We start from the raw sequence: 19,778 nt of genomic DNA on the forward strand, positions 1-19,778 counted from the left end.
GTGTCACCAGTCCTCAAATGCAGTGATGCCTGGGGACATGATTTACCTGTGTAAAGATACGATCTTCTTGTAGAAGAGTGCAGCCAGCCGCTGCTCTACCCAGGGGTCGCTGCCCAGGAAGGTGTCATTTCGCTCCTCAGGACTATGTGGGAGATGAGATGTAGTAGTTATATTTTTGCTATTTTGGCTTCAGAGGTTTGGGGGGTTTTGTTTCCTGTTCATCTCAAGAAAAACAGTAGCAGAAAGAATACAGGAGTTGCACAAAGGACTTGTGCCGTATCAGTCTGTGCAGTCAACCCCCAGGAGAAGGGCGGGCTTCCTGCGGCAGGCTGGGAGGGTGACCAGGTTGGGCTGAGCTGTGCCAGAGCTAATGCTCCGGCAGAGCTGATGTGCACCTGGAGGGCACCGAAAGGGAAACCGGAGCTGGAACCTCTGGAGGGCTGGAGACAGAGGCAGGTGGGCGGAGGACCAAGAGGGAACCTGGACTATGAGTATTTGAGAGCTGACATCCCAGGGATCAGAAAGCAAGAACTTTCCCAGTGACAACTGGGAAAGCTCCAGCCTAAGATAAGCAAGAGTGGAGCTTGTGCAGTCTGCAGGCGGTGGGGCACATGCAGCAGTGACTCTTTCCCCACTAGGCTAATTTCAATGTCAGACTAGGAATAACATTGATTTGATATGTCTTGTCCTTGACACACCGATGCTCGTTGTTATTACAGCACCTTGTTATCTCTGAGTGCTTACAGTTTGACTGTTTAACACATGAGCTAATAAATAAGGCAGAATCAAAAGAAGTGAAGAGTTTAGGAGTCTGTAAATCTCTTCATATAAAACTGCCTGGTGTGTGCCAAGTGGTGAATATCTCGCTATAAAAGTTGTGAATCTCTCTCTATAATGCCGTCAGTCTATCCCAGATCTTTCCAGGAAGATCAAAGGCAGAAATAGATTGAATAGATTTTAAGCCCAGAAGGAATCTTTAAGATCCACACAGCCTCAGTCAGTAAACTCATCACACCAGTGACTCCTCTTGGAGCTAGAGCATACCTTTTAGAAAGAGACAGGGAGCTTTGACTTGCAGGAGTCTGAAGGATGCAGAGAAGCTCATGCCACTCTAACAGCACGTGCCTTGATCCTTGTCTGAATTTGCTTAGCTGCTATTTAACTGCCACATCCCATTATGCCTCTTTCTGCTAATTTAAAGAGCCTTTTGCTGTTGGAAATCCCTTTCCCTTGCAGGTGCTTTTAGGCTGAGACCAAATTACTGCTTAATTTGTTTGTGAAGCCCTGAAGAGCTCCTTGAAGTTACATTTTCCAGACCTAAGATCTGTTGCTCTTTCTAGATTCAGTTTGCATTTTTCATCACCTCCACTGAAGCGTCAAACTCATATGTGTGAACTGCAGCCAGCAATGGATTTAGTAATGTCACCCCCAAACGTGGGGCCCTGGTGTCAATCCTGCTCCAAATAACCCCAAGAAGGCAGCTAGAGCCTGTGTTTTGCTGGGGATTTCAGTGTCAGGCTGCAAGTTCTCAGTTTCCTCTGTGACCCTGAAGCCTCCTTCAGCATCACCAGTTCCGGACACAGATCCAGAAGGATGATTTGCATGGGATTTACATCCTAGCCCCACCACCTGGCCTCTGGCTGCGCTCTGATGCGCACTGCTAAACAAAACCATGGTACCGAGGGATTTGGGTTGGCCTCTGAGACTGCCTTATCCCCAGCACTATTTACCTGGCACCAACGCTCACATCATCTGCAGATGTGACTGCAGACAGCTCCCTGTCCCTCTGAGCACTGACAAAACTATCGACAGGAGCTGGTGGCGAACATACCCTGCTGAACCTCGTCAGGCCCAGCTCCAGAGGGCTGAGATCCCGGCCCACAGTTTCCTTTTGAGCTCTGCCAGCCCCAGCTCCCTTTAGCTGAAGCCATGCAGGCGTTGTGCAGTGCTTTTTATTTTAAACCGGGTGCTTATTTTTAAAAGAACGGCCATGTCGGGCCCTTATTCTTTCAGATTGTAAATAATGCCCAGCACCAGGACACGGTGTCTATCACAGGAGCGAGTTCAACACCACTTGCAAAGCAAGGCTGAAAGCTTATGAAGTGAGCAATAAGTGCGTGGGGAGCGTGATGATGTTCAAGAGGCCTCATGTTGACAGACAAACAATTCTTTCCTAAGCAGGGGAAATCGCTCAGTCGCAGTGTTTAAGTTTCCTCTAATTCCCTTAACCACACCATACAAATGTCTGGCACTTCTGCGGCACCTTTCAAACCCGGCTGCCCAAGCTGTTTACTGACTCGGGGCTTATTCGCTCTCAGGGCAGAGCAGGGACAATTTATAGTGAGTGGCTTCACCCACAAGGCAAACACGGCCCCTGCAAAGCCCGCGGGGAGCCCAGGGCTGGGGGCACAGGACTGCGCCTCCTCCAACAAACCCCAGCCAGCAAATCCAGCCTGGGCGAGGAGCAGGGATGGAGGGGAGAAGTCAGTTGTCCTGCTCCTGGGAAACCCCTGCTCAGCCCGAGACAACTGTTACAGCTAGTTCAGAGATGAGGGAACCAAGGGCTGGAGCAATTAAGGGGGCCGCCAAACCCTTCTCTAAGTCCTCTCCCTTCCTTCCTAGGTAGGCAATGGTGGTCTCATGCTTGTCTTGTTGCTTTTCTCCCCACGTGGTCCAGCGGGTACCTACAACATCTGACCCTCCAGCCCTCATCCCTGCCCCAGGAGTTGGTGTGGGGGTGCACGCTCTCGGCCTCTCCTGCCTTGCCAAGCCCTCCTGCCTCCCTCTCTGGCCTCTGTAATGCTTCCAGCCATGCGCAAGTGCCCAGACGGCATGTGTGAGCCTGTCCACAAGGTCTCCACTGTGTAAATGTGATTTTTCAGGACTCTCGGCAAACTCCTTGGGAGTTATACCTCAGGCTAACCTGGACTCAAAATGAAGATCCGTCTGTTTGCAGAAGACTTCTTCTAAAGCACCGGCCTCAGAGAAATCATGGCCTGTCAATGCTTCCCTGGATATGAGCAGGGCACGAATACCTTGAAGAACCAAACTTCCCTACGCAGGGAAGTGGGATGTGACTTGCAGCTTCTCCCACCAAAGGCAGCCAGAGCCTGGCCGCTGAGACTACAGGTCCCTCTGGGAGGTTTTGTCCCCTAAGGCCTTCCCAGGATTTCCATCCTGAGAAACCCTACTTCAGGCTGGAGCTCCCACAAGCTCTCCTCGCTGCGGGGGCCTGGGCAGTGGCCAGCAGATGAGCAGAGGTTTCTCATGCTGGACCTGCCTTTCCTTCTGCAGCCCAAGTTTCCCAGACCCCAGGTTGCAGGAGCTGTTTGGGCTGCAGAGCTTTAACAGTGCAGCTTTTCTCCTTGAATAAGCAGTTGTAATTGAAACCCAGTTCGTCAGGCTTTTGCTCCCTGGCTCTGCTCTGTTATGAACTCTAACTGTGCAGCACCCTCAGCTCTCCTTTTTTTTAAAATGACATGAAAGACACTAAATAATTAATATTTCTTTCACTCCTGCTGGATGCCCTATGGTTTGCCCAGGCCAGATAAAATGAGAGTTTTTGAGTGCCTTTTTCTGGCTCAATAGGATCCTTCAGTGGGGATCCATTCCCCTTTCCTGCAGTTCCCAATCCCCGGGATATCACAGCTGATACCAGAAATAAAGTGGGGAGATCTCTGCTCCCACTGAGCAAGCTGTGGGTTAGAGTGTACTCAGGCAGCACAGGCTGGCGGGGCAAACCAATGCCTTTTACTAGCTCAACTAATATATATCTAGAAAATAAAACACCAGCTTTAGGGCACACACTTGTCTTTTCTTCCCAGGTGTATTTGTCTAATAAAAGATGTTATCTCTGCCCACAGGCCTTGCTTTGCTTACAGTGTTAGAATGTCCTGGCTACAACAGCCCCAGTCCCTCGGTAAGTCAGCTGTCTTCAAATTGGCTCAACCTAATGGACTTAAACCCAAGCACTGATCTTGGAGGATATCAGAGGACAATAGGGACTGGAAAGGTGAAAAAGGCAAATGTGGTAACTATCCTAAAAAAGGAAAATGCTAGCCTCTCAGTGTAACCTCACTTTGCAGAAAACGAGTGGAACAAACCAACAACCTGTTTGTAAGTGACTGCAAGGAGATGCATCCCAGCTAACACAATTTGTACCAGAAAAGTCATGCTGAACAATCTGATTTCTTTCTGCTACAAGATAATAGACCTTGTGGGTAGAGAAGAAGCCAATGATGTCATTTATCTTGACTTTAGGAAGACTTTGCCACTGCCAGCCTTGATGTACTTATCTTCAAGTGAGGCAAAAGGCCTAGATAAAATGGGTACAAGCTCATAAGACCCAGCTGGATAGCCATACCCAGAGCTGTCAGCCCAGAGGGACGTGCTGTGTGCGGTGCACAGGTTCCATGGTCTGGACTCGTTTTGGTCAGTGTTTCTGCTAATGCTGGGGCACTGCGACAGATGGGAAGGCTGCAGGTGTTCAGGAAGGCAGGATGGGAATTTGAAATGACCTTGATGGACTGCAGACTGGATGGACTGGAAAACCAGGAAGTGATTTTAAAAGGGATAAATGCAAGATACTGTGTGTGAGCAGGGACAGTTCCCTGCACAAACACCGGATGGTGGGGAGAGAGCGTTCTCCCAAAAGGACTGGGGTGAGAGGGATTCCCATCTGGCTGGGATCTGGCACTCCTGTGCTGCTGTGAAACAGCCCATGCTGTCCCACCACAAGAAATGGGAGCATCAAGGCCAGATGCATGGAACAATCCTTGTGCTCTGCTCGGCGCCAGGAAGGGTGGTGGGAAAGCTGCACCGACGGGGCACCACGCGGCAAGGACACAGCTCATGGGACACAGTCCGGAGGATAACAACAAAAAGGACTTACCAGCACCCCACGGGCAGTGAGGAGCTCAGACTAACCTCACACCAGGAGCAGCGGGATGGGGGGGCAGCTCCCTGCTGGGAGATGGGAAGGGAGAGCAGGGGAGAGCAGGGAAAGTTCGCCACAAGGCTGTCCTGCATGTCTGGAGCCTTGCGCCCCATCCCAAGGAAACAGTCCATGAATGAGAGTGTAACAGTTTCCCTCTGGGAAAGGCTTGGAGCTGCTGACGTGCTTTGATTGCAGAGGATGCTGCAGCTCCTGAAGCCAGCAGGACTGTAACGCAGCCTCTCTTCTCGTCTGCTTTGGAAGACTCTTCTTTTCTTCCTTTTCTCCATAGGATAAAAATAATCCTTTTGCGTCAGCTCCATCACCGTGAGCAGCGAGACTTTTTATTCATCTACGATTCCTTCCCTTCTCTCATTTAAACAATTCCCCACTGAGCCTCTCAAATTAATTTGAGCAAGAAACATTTATTTGGCCTGCCTGCCAGCACAGGTGTCTCCCTTTCTTTTCTTTCAGAGGAGGCTGGTAGATGGCACGAGCGTGTAGGGGGGGAGAGGCTTGGCAGGGGCTGGGTGATAAACTCAGCGTGAGCGCTTTCATCAGGGTGCGCAGGGGCAGGGACGACTGTGAATCTAGGCACCCGGTGTCAGCAAATGCAGGGCAAGTCTGGATGCGAAGGGCATTTTACACATAAGTATTGGGGATGTGTTGTACAGCGGGAGAAACACACTGCCCCAGAAGGGAGCTGCCCTCTGTGTTCTCCCCAGCAGCCTCAGCCCTTTCGAACCCCGGCCGGCTGTTTGGGGAAGGCTGTGTTAGGCTCTGGCAGGAGCTCAGGAGGAGTTACAGGGATATGCCAAATCTCAAGCCGGTCCTCTGGCTCGTGTAGCCCATCCCCTCCCACTCCAGGTCCTGTCTAACTTGCTGCCTTTGTCACCATGGCAGATGCCACCAGGCTCTGCAGTGACAGGCAGTGCCCCAAAGCACCCAGATGATGCCTAGGGAAAAGTTATGCAAATATTACAAGGAAAGAAAAGCCAAAGAGCTTGAAGAAGAGTAAAATCCCAGCACAGCCACCTTCTCTGAGCTCTGCACTTGCCTGGGGAGTTGCTGGGGTCACTGGGGCAAAGCAAAGCATGACTGGGAAGGGTCTTGTAAATTAAGGAGAATGTCCCATTTACCACCCCTGCTGAGCGAATCTGCAGGGAAAGGTGCCCAGGCCACCGCACAGCCAGGGGCTGGAGAGAATTAGTTACCTTTTTCCACCTAAGTTGCATGACCAGGACAAATGGAGGCCAAATCCATCCCTGTGAAGGTGCAGAGCTGATGGAGAGCTGCTCACCTGTGTCCCAGGATTTTGCATGCTTTGCTGTCTTGGACACCCATGGGTCCCTGCTTTTCTTTGCTTCCCCAGAGATCCAGCTCTACAGTCATCCCGTCCTTTCACCCATACTACTGCTACCTCTTCTCTCTGCCCCATGCCAGGACCCGCACTCTCATCCTCCCCTTCTCACCCCTCTGCCTGCCTGGACAAACTGCCCTGAGGGGTCACACAGGGCCAGTACAGCTGGAGTCACAACAGCATGCACTTCAGCGCTGTGTCTGCAGGCTCAAAGCAAAGGATCTCTCAGTGCCCCATTCCACTTTCTTATTTTTACCAGTTCCCCAGGGATCTGGCTGTCCTGATCTGAAATTTTGGGCTTGATGGCCTGTGACATCCAACTGTCCTGTGATGGACAACAGCAGGGAGGCAGGAGACCCTGCCAGGTACTGGGCCCTGAAGGGACAGGGGCACCAGCACACCCTGAACTTCGGCTACTCTCCTCCTCTCCTCCACAGAGCCTGCTTGGTCCAGCTGGTGGCCTGAGGTATGAATGCGACAGACATGTCCCCAAAGCGCTCAGCAGTTCAGCTAGAGTGAAGGACAGAGAAGAGAGGTCGTAGGGGAGCAGGTCCATGGTGATAATGGACACCTTGCTCAACCGCAGCAGCTCCCAGGGAGATGGATGTCATCATCCCACTTCACCAACACAGGTGCCAAGCGTGGAGAGGAGCTGCAGCTCGTCCAAGGAGACTTAGAGGCCAAGTTCAGGACCAGGGCTGGGTCTCCTGGGCTCCAGCCGCTGCTTTACACTGCGTCCTCATGAAAAGCATCACCTTGCCCTTCAAATGCACCTGTGGCTCAGGGGCCAAGCTAACAAGCTTTTCTCATCCACACCCCTGGGGCAGAGCCAGCTCTCAGTAATAGCTGCACTCCTCATAGCTGTCCAGGGATCTCTGCTGAAAGAGCAGCTCATCCTCAGACGACCTGCAGGATAAGCATCCACATTACCTCTGCCAGCAAGGAGCCCTAATCAGTTATGGCAGGGGGCTGAGCACTGAACAGCCTCTGCAGAAGAGGCTGCAGGCTGGCAAACCTGCTCTCAGGGCAGCATAAATGTATCCAGACATTACTCGGTGAATGAGTGTCCCAAAAAGTCTGCCTCACTGGCTCTGCCGAGGCATGCTTTGAAAGCAGCCCGTTCCCACGGGGCTCAGTTTGATGCACACTGGCTCTGCCTTTGTTCTGTGGCTATTCTTTGAGCAAAAAGCAGGGATTTCTAAGGCACCTTCAATTTTCTGGAGAGGATTTAAGTCATGCGCATAGAAATGAATCCACAGAGGATGGCTACAACAAAGAAACAGGGAGGAAGAGGAAAGGCAAGCCAGACAGACTGCAAGGCAGGGCAGTGCCTCTCTTGCCGTAATGCTACACTGTGCCCACTTCTCTGCTGCCAAATAGCTTCCTGCCAAGGCTCTGGAGAAAGCAGAGACTTCAGCTTTCAGGACGAGCTGTGCAAGCTGAAAGGACACATTCAGGCAATCACAGGTGTTCAGATCTAGCCCACAGCAAGTCCTCTGAAGACGCGAAGCAGGGCTCCTTAGTCTCGTATACGAGGCATTTCCCAGGGCAGCGAGCGACGGCCCAAGCTGTGGAGGAGCAAAGTCCGACCTGCTAGGGCCCTGGGAGCATGTCAGCCCCGGCTCCACAAAGCCCTGAGGTGGTGGGCACTGAAGTACGCACACCTGTTCACAAGGAAGAGGATGCAAAGCCTTCACACAAAGCACCTCTTATATCAACATAACTGTACCAGCATGGAGAAATACAAAGGAAGGAGTAAAATAAGAACCTCGCCAAAACTATTCTACAGGGCCAAATTCAGATTCCAGTTACCTTTGAATACTCAGAGAACTGCAAATTTGACGGAAACACATTAGATTTAGTTCAGAAAAGGGATGTTTAGCTCAGTGACTTGACTATCATTGATCACAAAAACAAATCCCCCAAGCTTTTTCCCCAAACCTCTCTCCAAGCCCCTAGCACTGCAATGTGGAACAGTCTTCCTTCACTTTCCAACTTGGGAAACCCTTTTATTGTACAGATCTTCAAAAAGGAAACAATTAAGTCAAAGTCAGCCCCAGGCTATAGAACTCAGTACCCCACAGACAGCACTCAGCATCTCACAGGATGAGCCTTGCACTTGAGAAATAATTTATAAGTACTATTGAATTCTCCCAAAATGGGACCTTCTCTTGTTCAAATTACCAGTGTTTCTACTTCACATACTAAATGCACTTCATCCTGACCACTGAGAATTGACTTCAGCTTAAAATAACCTGCAAATACGCTGATGTTGTCTCTCTACCAACTGCCAAAGAGAGAGATCAGTGAAAGGCACATTACACAACAAAAACAAGGTTGGAGACACATGACTAGGAATAGAGAAAAGAAGATCCCCCTCCCCCTGGCTCTTTGACCTTGAGGTCCAGCTAAACACTGCAGATACATAGGACTCTTTTCTCCTTTTACATACTCTGATGCAAAACAGAAGTAATTTCACTGGAAACAAAGAAAACTGATTTCATGAGAGAAGATTCAAGCCCTTTAGATCTACTGATGGCTGGTTTGTGTTAGCTCTCTAAGCAGCATTGGTGTCTAAGGTTGCCACATCTTTGTCCAGATCCAGAACTCTTCGTACCTGCGGTGTGACACTCTCAGATATTTGGATTTGTGCTGTAGAGCCACTCTTCTGTGCACAGTGGATACGTCCAGGATCTCCAGACAAATAACCAAAGTCTTCAGATTCGGAAATATCCTGATCTGGGATAGTGGAGGAAGGAGGACTCTGGGGGGGCTGTGAAGCTCTACCTGGCAGTGGGGTTCCCAGCGCAGTGGCAGGGCAGTGAGGGACTGAGGGGAAGGAGCAGGGCAGAAGGGGGAGGAGAGTCTGTTTTGTCAATGAATATCAGCATTCCCTTCAACAGATGTTGACTTATAGTTATGAGTCACAGATCTACCTAGCAAAATGGCTGCAGGACACAGTAATGTCGCTCATGCACTCACAAGCTGTACACAAGTGGTACTGCCTCTTGCTGGCTTCAGTGTGTGCTAGGACCAGCATGCGCAGACAGCGGGGACTGTCACAGTAACCATCTCAGGACCTTCCTGCTCCAAGGCAGGCTCAGAGCAACCTAAGCCTGTCTCTACAGATGTGCCTCTAACCTGCTCTTAAAGATCTCCAGTGCTGGGTTTCCTTCCCATACCAAGGAGTCAATGCTAGGGCATAGCTATCCTCCCAGTTCATCCCTCTCCCCAACTCTCTGACCTCAGTCTTTCTTACTGCTCATAACCAATGTCCTAATCACCATAAATGAGGAGATCAAACTATTCCTTCCTCTTTGCAGCAACAGTTTATGTTCCCCTAGTCTGGATGGAAGGTTACGGCATGAGATACCAGCAGAGGGTGAAGACCACAGACAACAAATATCCAGGACTCAAAAGATACAAGACGGACCAAATGCTGCTTTAATAAGCTGAACACTGTCTCTGTAGGCAGAGTGGAAAGCATCACCCGCTGTGACGAGGACACCCCAAAGGAGCTTTCTCCTGAGGTCTGCAGGGTTCATAGCTTGTTCCAGCTGAGAGAACTTGGAACTTGAACTTGACCTGCATGGTCAACCCTGGGAGAGGAGACAGAAAGCATGTGCTCACAGACACCAGCACTGCTGCTAAGAAGGAGTCAGGACCTCTTCTTCGTGTGTCAAGGTCCAAATCAAGCCAGGACAAGTGTGGAAAGAACCCAATGAGGCCGTTGAGCAAGCACGTTTCACGAGTTCCTCTCCCTGTGGTGCAAAATGCTGCCCTCCAGACATGCTGTCTGATATCCAGGGACAGTTCTGCCCAGACCCAAATATAAACCTGAATGGGCAAGTGCTGAATTGAGGTAATCACCAAGAGTTCACATGATCCTAACTCCAGGCCAAGACATGGACTTGCAGGAGAGTCCTGGCCCTTTCGCAGGGAAGCGGCATGCTGGGATAGTGCACATGCAGCTCATGGCTACAGCACCTGAGTTCCCCACAGCCTGCAGGGTACCCAAAGACCTGGGGCAGTGTTAGCATCTCCATATCACTCAGGGGAGCCACCAGAAGATGAAGATTTTGAGGGAGCAAGCTCCAGAGTTAAAGCAAACCGGTACCTACTCTCTCATTCCAATCAGTGAGGTGTAGTGTCTGACTATTTAAAACATCTGCCCTTAAATGGCCTATACAGGTGACACGTGAAAGCTGTGAAAGGGCAGAAGCAGGGTTTCATGAGTCCCGGATCCACCCCACAGTGCTCGATTGTTCTCATAATAGTACAGGGAGCAGCGATATGCAAGTAGCCTAAATAACAGGGGAGTGACTGAAAGGAAATCAGAAAGCATTTGCAAATCTCAGAAGAAGCAAAGCTGTCAAGCTGGGGGTCAGTTTTTACAAGACCCAAGCCTATTTGTATGCGTCTCCCTATCAGGGGGCCAAGACACATCTGGAGGCAGCAATCCTGCTGTACGCGAGGCACATGATGCACAGCAGCATTCAAGGCCAAATTCCTCCAGCACTGCTTGTGCTCTGTGCATTTGGGTCACTGCACAATTAGCCCACCCTGAAGAGACGCAAGGAAACCCAGGCATCACTCAAGCTACACAGAAGTGACTGTGTGAATCTCAACTATAGAGGAACAGTTTGCATGAAAACAGAGAGATTGGGAATAACACCACCAGAGGAGCAAGGTTTTTGAGCGGTTCGGAAAGGAGAGATGAGCACTTTTCTCTCAGAGAGAATGATAATACCTGAGAGCTGTTAAAATAAAAAGTTTGAAGATAAAATGTACTTCTCCCGGTGCTAAACCACTCACTAGTCCAAGACTGATATGACCTTGTAGAGCCTATCTAATCTATCACTTCCTCCTGCAAATACAGACAGTCCCGTGTGAGAATGGACTGCACCTCACAGGACAGAAGTGATAGAGCTTAGGTCCCTCTCCCACTGCTAGTTGGTTCATCCCACACAGTTACTGAAACAGCTTGCACAAATACAGGAAAACACGAAGAACAGAAACTCATGGTCCTTAACTCTTCCTAGTTTCTCCCTGTCACTCTAAATCATGGCAACACACGGCTACAAAGCAGTGAGGTTCAGGACCAGGCATACAGCAAGCTGATCACACCAGATCCTGTGTTCACACTGTCCTAGCTCAGTGCCAGCTCTGGACCTGAGCTGCATCCCCCCTGAAGCAGGGTAGAGACAGGGACAAAAACAGGGTCACCTGTCCAAAAAGCACTGTGTACTGTGGGCCCTGCTGGGGCGTAGGAGGAGGGGGCGCCTTGGGCCCAGGAGATTGCGAAGAAGGCAGTGCTGGGGGGGTAGGCTGGAGAAGAGCCTTCAGCCCCTCTCCTAATGCCTCCCTAAATCTTCCCACACTTCTATCAATCTTCCCCAAACACCCTTCTCATCTTACCCTCCTGAAAACCTCAGCATCTTCCCACTCTCAGCCCCCTTGAATCCTGACTGATCCCTCCCAGATCCTCACTCCCAGCCACAAAGAGTCTGAACCACAGCTAGATCCTGTCACTAAAGATTTACTCTCTGGGAAGTAACTTGATTGTCCCTGAGGGACAGTGAAAGAAGTGACTTGCATATGAAGAAGCAAGTGGCAGGAACAGAGACCCTCCAAGATAATCATCAGACCAAGAGGCCAGCTACCTCCCTGGCTGTGAGCCTGGATATGGGCCAAGGAATTTTTCTTAGACTCAACAAATGCTTCATTATAACCTTTCTCTGACCTGCTTTCTTTTCTTCTTCAGCTGTGCCCTCCCAACTGTTACATTTCTAAAAACTCTTTACATTATTTTGATTCTCTCCTGTTTGCCTTTGGCACTGACAGAGTTTGTGCCAGGCTATTCTAGCAGCTTTTAAAAACCAAACCAAAGTTCATGAGCAGCTACATTCTTCTGACTGCGATGACAAAAAGCTTTAATTTCCTCCAACCCCCAAATGAAAAGAAGCCAGAAAGGTTTACTAATTAAACAGCTCTGCCCCAAACTCATTTTTCTTATAGCAATGCTTCTCTCAGGTGAACTCAACCACCAAGGTCATTACAAATTAAGAACAGTATTTTATTAGTTAAACAATTCCTGCCCAACAGTATTTAAGGAGAATGTGGAGTCCAAAAGTGGCCGGCATGACAGCAGAGAGCCACTTGTTCTTACTGCTCCATCTAAAAATAATGCAAGCATTTCTACCCAAGTTCTGAGCTCCAAGCAGAAGGATCCAAACCAGTTTCACCAGTGCTCCCCACAGGGGAAAATACCTGCTGCCTGAGCGGGGCTGGCTGTGTGCTCGGGGAGACGGGCAGCACTTCCAATGCAGGACTGGGCTGGTGGCACTTAGACTGCAAATCCTCTGCCATGGGACTCCAGATTCACCCCATCAGCACTGCACAGTCCCAGAGGCAACGGGCCTCACGGCAAGGCAGCGCGGTGTAGCACCAGTGCAGAGCCGGAGTTACATAGCGTGCCGCATCTGGCACCTGGGCACGGCTTGGCACGACAGTGTGGAGCAAGGAAGCCCGACGCCTGGCACGAGCAGAGGGATCTCTGTATGCTCCCTGCACACAGATGTGCCCTCAACCCCAGTGTCTAATAGGCGGCAGAGTCTCTGTCCCCAGCTGCCTCTGAAGACTGGGGTGCTCATCAAGGGCACCTTTTCCCATGTGCCACTGAATGAATTAGGAGGCCAAAACTCATGAGGAGTTGATGGGACCTTAGGCTGTTTTTGAAGCTTTTACTATCTGTCCTGGTGAAAGTCACTTCTGAAAACGCAACCTGAGTGCTTTCAAAAAGGTTCCCCCTTGGCTTATTTTTCTGCCAAGTGCTCATAAATTGAGCTGCACCAATGCTACTGACTGCAAAACTTGAAGTATTAACTAAAACTTCTGAAAGATCCCAAAGTGTTTTACAAACATGAATTAATTAAGCTGCAGATCAACCCTGTGAATTATTTTAAGAGCTGCTGAACCTCCCCTGCTATCTCTCAAGGACACAAACAGAGGAACAAATCCATCCTCCCCATTTCTACTAATCCACCTCACCGGCTTTAACTAGTAGACAAACCAAAATAAATTCAGAACGGCTGAAATCCCAGTGGGATGAAGTTAGCTCAGTCTCTTCTTGGTGAGCCCTATCTGGGAATCCCACCTACTGCCAAGGAATCTGCAGAACATGGAGCAGACAGCACCACATCTATTTTTAGGGGAAGAAAGCAGGTTTGGAGTGACATGTGGCTATTAAGAGCTCTCTCTCACCAGGGTGATTAGTCTGCTAGTCATACCTGTCAAGAGCAGCTGTCCCAGCTGTGTGGGAAGCTGGCAGAGAAATTTCACAGCCAAACCCTTTGACACTGGCAGGAAACAGAGGGACATGAGACCCAGATGAGGCACCCGGCTGCCATGTCCCATCAGCATGCTGAATTCTGCCAAACCCTCAGCAAAAGGCACCTTCCCCTTTCCAAAAGAGCCACCAGAAACGTCACCAGACAGCACAGACAGCAGGGTGGGTGGAGAAGGCTGCTACCTCTGGAAGCACCGGCTGCAGCTTCTCCTCCTGGGGTTCAAACAGGTTTCTCCCAAGGCCTCTGCAGGGATCAAGTACCAGAGAGGCCAGACTGTGGTACCCAGTACCAACCCAGGCACAAACAGGCTTCTCTATCTGCAAGGAAATAGCCAGGTTGTCCTCTGCACAGTTTTGGACCCTCTGCACTTTTAAAAAGTGTCTATGGATATTCTGCTCATGTTAATCCAGCTCTGGGCACTGCCAAACAAGACAGAGGAGTTAAGCCATTTTACGGAGGAAAACTGGCTGCGCAGCGCAAGGGTTTAAAGAGTGCACTGATCTGACCTCCAAAGGAGCTGGGATCGATACTCTGAAAGCACACCTGGATCCCCACAGTGAGACGATACCCTCACAGTCATGGCTGGGAGGGTTGCTGCTAAGGACATGGAAGCAGGCACTGGCACAGGGAGGAGGGGAACAGGAGGATGCCTGCCATGGCCCAAACACACAGAGTTGTATTTCAGTGGATGGCACTGCCTGTTCTGCCCAGGCTTGATTGCCCTCTATTAAGATGCCCTCTCACAGCAGCTAATCTCCACACCGCAGTGTCCCTGACACCATCATTTGGCTCTGCAGGTGCCACATCAGCCACATAGGATGGGATCAGTGACCCCACTCACCTGTCCGCTCATGACACAAAAAGGCAGCTGGGCTGGCTGGGCCCAGTCTGCCTCCACCACTCTGCCACTGCCACTGCATGTCACCTGTCTTTAGGTTTTTCATCACTTTTACACAAAAGCTGGCTTTAGCCAGGGGACCTGCACACATCAGCAGCCATGTCTAAAGATCCCTCCTCCTTCTCTACATGTGGAGGAAACATTTAATTCAGTGTTCAATGTCCCTTCAAACCTAACCAAGCAAGTAGAAGACAGCTTAATAACATCAGAGAAGTAAACTCCATCATTTCCATCCCATTTATACATTGCCTGGGATATGGTACCCTTTCGTTTAAGGTCGGCAGTGATAGTGCTTTTCCTGAACTCACACCTTAAATGGCCTTGTCAACAACATGCAATTCAACTCTGAAGAAAGTTTGCAAAGGGACAGGATTTTAAGAGATAACAACATTCATACCTGCATGCAGTGCTGCTGTTGGCCATCAGAATTTTAAGGAGACATTCAAATTCCTTCTGACCCATCGTGGAGCACTTTGTTGGGTGCTGCTAACTGCACAGCTGGCTGCTTTCAGCGTAGAGGAGAGCAGCCATGCTCGTGTGTGTGACCAGTCTCCACTGGTGAACCCTTGTGAAACCAGGGCCAGTGACAGACACAGTGGCTGACACATGACCAGGAAGGACACATAAATCAACGAGGAAACTTGACCTGAGCCAGAGTGATGGCAGCCCTGAGAGCTCTGATGGTCTTGGACTGTGGTTTTGATGGAAATAAAAAAGCCTGAAGTGTATGAGACATTCTCCTCCACGGCTCCCTCACCCCGTCCCCAAACAGACTGCCATGCTGCTGTGTTTTCTATATTCTCTTAGCACAGGGTAGATTCTCTTTTCCGGCAGTGTCCAGCTGAAGGAATTTGTTTAAAATCAGTCAAAACATTCTGGACTGACACCAGGGTGATCAGTTTGTGGCCAAAGACCATGCTTAATACAGAGGGTTAGCAGAGTATATAAAGCCTTTGGGGATATACAAATAAAATACGATCATCCTGAGAGATTGCTTTCTTGGATCAATTCTAAAAAGCCTGAAACTGAAAATGCTCCATTAAATGCAACAACCGGGTATGGGAATTATACGGGCTTAGAAAGGGGGTTGCCTTTTACAGCAATACAGCTCATGGATGGCTGAAGCCCAGAAAGAAAGTCTAATAAAGGAATCTGGTGGGGGAGGTCAGCATCCTGCATGACTGGCCTTTATGGCCAGCTGCAAAAAGGGAAAGGGGCTTGTGCATCTCATTCCTGTCATTTGAGACAAGGATCCCATATCTTCTCATTAATGAAAGACAGTACTTGCTTATTTACAGAAGGGGTGATGTACAGTGGTCAGAGGACAAACTGATGATCCAGGAGCACAAGAGGACATGCAGCATGGACTCTGTAGGAGGACTTGGGAGGGGTTAGGACCTCTTTCACTTGGTTCCAAGGAGTTTTGCAAATAAAACTCAAAGCTCATAAAAGATGTGAGCTTTGGAAAGATGTGAACTTCTGCAGAGCTTATGGGCTTGCCTGGAGCACAGTGAGAAAGTACCTTCTCACTTACAATTATCCCACAAACAGCAAACCCCTTTCCCGCCACTCCCTGCTCCTGCCTAGGAGGGAACTGAGCCTCCAGAGACGAACAGAGGGCAGGGATCTGACATCCCAGATATCCTACTTAAAATGCTTGGGGTAATCTTAAGTGGCTTGCAAGTGAGGGGAGCTTTGCCAGCCTTGTTGTACAGAAGAAGGGACACTGAAGAGGCACTACGAGACCTGCTGTGATTAAGTGCCTCAGTCAGGGGTATGCTGATTGTCCTTACCTTGGGCATCCTGCGCAGGTTGGGAGAGAGCTTCAGGCAGGTAACGTGGCCTCGGTCATCTCCAATGATGACAACAGGGTAGACAGGGTTAAACTGGACATGGGTTATTTTGTTTTTCTTCTTGGCCACCACTACTTGGGTGCATATAGCTTCATACTTATTAACACTCAGATCAAACACATGGGCCTGGGAAACAAAGGCAAAGAACACAAAGGGGATTAATCAGGCGAGAACATGCTCTCAGCAGAAGAACAATGCTTGGAGAAATCACAGAAAGAAAAGGTCCTGTAGAAAGCCAGCCTCAGCACAGAATTACCATCTGCAGTCAGTGGCTTTGTCCTTTTAAGTAAGGGATGGGCAGAAGCTGTCTGCTGTTTTGAGGGACTCTCCCCGTCCTGCAGAGGCTCATGGGGTGAGAGCCTGTCTCCCATTGTGGGTGCGAGTTCTTCCCAAGGGCCTGGCAAGGCTCCAGCTGACCTGGACCAGAAAGGGCTCAGAGCCAGCACTGCTCATCTCAGAAGCCTTAATTCCCCTTCCCCATATTGCAAATAATGAGACAATCAGGTGTTAAATCACAGTCTAACGCAGACTGATGCACAAAGCTAGGAATGCTGTCAAAAATACCAATTACACTTCATTGCAGAGCTTTCCAACATTTTGGGCTTTAATAATAATATAACAGAGTCAAATCAGTAATCAAAAAGGAAATGATGGGAACACAGACAATACGATGAGGAGCGTACCACGAGGGTAAAGCAAGAGAAACACAGGGAAATGAAATGTGCAGCACAAAACAGCTTGGTGTGGGCAGCCCACTCCAGTCCAGCTGCTTTGGACGCTGTGCCTACACAGACCTCCTTGTCCTGGAGTGTTGACACAAATGCCAGGCAAAGGCTGGCTAAATGGGAAAGGCAAGCATGGAGGGAGGCAGACCCTAGGCCTTGTTCAGGAGGATTCCCACTGGAGCAGTGTGCAGACCTGTGGCACTAAAGCAGTAGTGACACAGACCTGCCACATCACTCATTGCATGATAATGCACATTTCATCTGACTCCAGTGGGAACAATGGTAGTTACTCAAGTAAATGTGTTAACTTAACATTATCTCCCAATAATTGCAATTAACTCTCGTCATTGCTACAGCTTGCAAAGGCTAATAAAACATGACGTTCCTGTCTTCTCTGGTGCTGAAGTGAGCAGTCTCTGGCACCCTGGACTCCCACATTGAATCCACCACGGAGACTTTCAGCCTTATGTTTCTTTTCCCTTTTTTTGTCTTCAGCAAAAAAACAGAGAAAGGGAACATTTTATGCTAACAGGTACAGTGGGAATATGGGGAAAATTAGGACCAAACTAGTTGCCTATCTCCTGCCAGCTGTGTCTTGTTTACCACCACTTAGGAGCCGGATGAGACATATTATTTCAACATTGTGCCATGCTCACAATATGAATCTAGGAATTAGTTTAAATCGGACAGCAGTACCCTATAAAAATGTATTTCAAAGAGCATGGAAGGTTTTGTAACAACTGGCTACATGTACTTTCTTATCACACACCAACGAATTGGTGGATTTTATCTGAAGCTGCACATAATGGAGAGCTGGGCAGTCTGCAAATGCACGTGTCGCAGGTGGTCTCACATGCTGGCATATCTCTGTAGGACTCAACGTCCAGCAGTTTGTGATATCCTTGGTCTGGACTGGGGAACCATGCAGAAGTTTTACAGATGTAAAAAACAAGATGAGGAAGAATGCCTTCAGACTGAAGCAAAATAAGAGACTTCAAGACAGGGGAGAGCTTGGGAAATGGACAGACATCCATGACAACTTGTAATTCAAGACTGGAATTCAAAGCCTCAGCCACAGCCACAGTTTGGAGAACCCTTCCCTTCTCCAGTTGTCAAAAGCATAAGTGAAAAACAAGATTTCAGTTTGATCCATTCAAAATATCAGTTGCCAGGAACAAATTCTGAATCTACACCTGAAACTTGAGGTCCCACTCTCCAGCCAAGGTATTCCCAATTTCCTACCTCTAGGCATAAATAAAGGCAGCTATCCTAGCTTGCACATTGTGCCTGAGATGTTACTGTCTCTGAAAAAGAACAATCTCTCTTTTAAGTGTATCAGCCCTCCATGACCCACACTCACTGAAGATTTAATTGCCTGGCTTCATAGAATATATTTGCCTTAATTTAGGGGCATGATTCTTCTCCCCACTGACACAAGATCAATACATAGTAACCTAAGAGCCTGGGAAATGCCCATTTCTTGAGCAGCATCAATTAATCTAGGGAAAAAAGGCAACATGGAATTAGTAGCCAGGTTTCTTTTTAGGAGCAATTGCTGTTTTACAAGGCTGTCAATGCATCACACCTTTACACCATAGCCAGGGCTGCAGTGTAGCAAAGATGACATTGTCTGAACGATCAGTTTAGGAGTGCCGAGCAATGCAAATTACTCTGGGTGAGGCTGTTTTTCAAAAATGCCACTGACAGCCCAGACAAGCACAATGCCTGGACAAGAACTTGAGACCATCAGTAATGTGGAGAAGGTCAAACACAAACTAGTTTATGAATGTTCCACTATTAAGCTTCTCTTTTATGAGCTTCTAAACAAATGGGCTTGTTTTCCTCTGCCAAGGGAATCATGGAAAAGAACAAGCTATTTCAGTTTTTCAGCTGGAAACAGCAGCCTCATATCAGCTGGCAGATGCTCCAGATGGAGGGGTGGGCCGTGAGTGCTAGGAAGGACTTTAGAGGTTTTGATTTAGAGTTTTACACTCTTAGGGGAGGGAAAAATGGGGTCAGACCAGCACTGTTATTGATGCTTTGGGAGAATCCTAAAATAGGTACAGGGCTTCCCACAACACTTGGGGCAGCTTCATGGTGCTGTAAAGTAGCAGAACGGCATGCAATCAGCACTGGCTGCAGATCTGCCTGGAGTTTGGGGCAGGACTTTCTGCCCAAGGAATGGATGACTGAAATCCCACATCTCCTTGAGGCTCCTAGTCCCATGAGTTATCCTGCTGGTTCAGGTCCTAGGGGGTAAGGATTACAGAGCAGGCTCCAGCTGCATCTCCCATCCCAGAGACTCACCAGCAGCACACAGCTTCTCTCCACCCCGCAGCCCAGGTGGCCCTCATCCCACCAGCCTACAGATTGTTGTTTACAGGCAAAGACAGCCTCATAGGTCTCACAAGCTGAGCATCTGAGTTGCTCTCCCTGCTTGCCTCTTTCCTTCTACCGCCTGCAGTTGCAGCCTGACACCACTGTCCCAGTCCTGCTCAGGGATGCCTGGTGCCATGGGCAGCCTGGTGACAGACCCCAGAAACTTGGAGCAAGAGCAAGTGTGGCCCTGTGCTACCTCCAGCTGAATGTACTGTGAGAAGTCACCTCCCTGCCTAAGGCCATCAGCCCACCAGCCCAGACCCAGAGAGCTGCCACCTGAC

General features: G+C 49.3%; 1 protein-coding gene across 1 annotated transcript in view; it reads right to left on the bottom strand.

Annotated features, from left to right (window-relative positions):
* DNAI1 (dynein axonemal intermediate chain 1) overlaps nt 1–19,778 on the bottom strand; it is a 147,868-nt gene that overhangs the window by 14,471 nt on the left and 113,619 nt on the right. Inside the window, exon 20 of the mRNA XM_067316457.1 lies at nt 16,334–16,519. Coding sequence (XP_067172558.1) covers nt 16,334–16,519 — 186 coding nt within the window. The remainder of the gene's footprint in view (nt 1–16,333; nt 16,520–19,778) is intronic.

This window comes from Apteryx mantelli, chromosome Z (assembly GCF_036417845.1).
Source record: "Apteryx mantelli isolate bAptMan1 chromosome Z, bAptMan1.hap1, whole genome shotgun sequence".
In the NCBI taxonomy this organism is placed as follows: Eukaryota; Metazoa; Chordata; class Aves; order Apterygiformes; family Apterygidae; genus Apteryx; species Apteryx mantelli.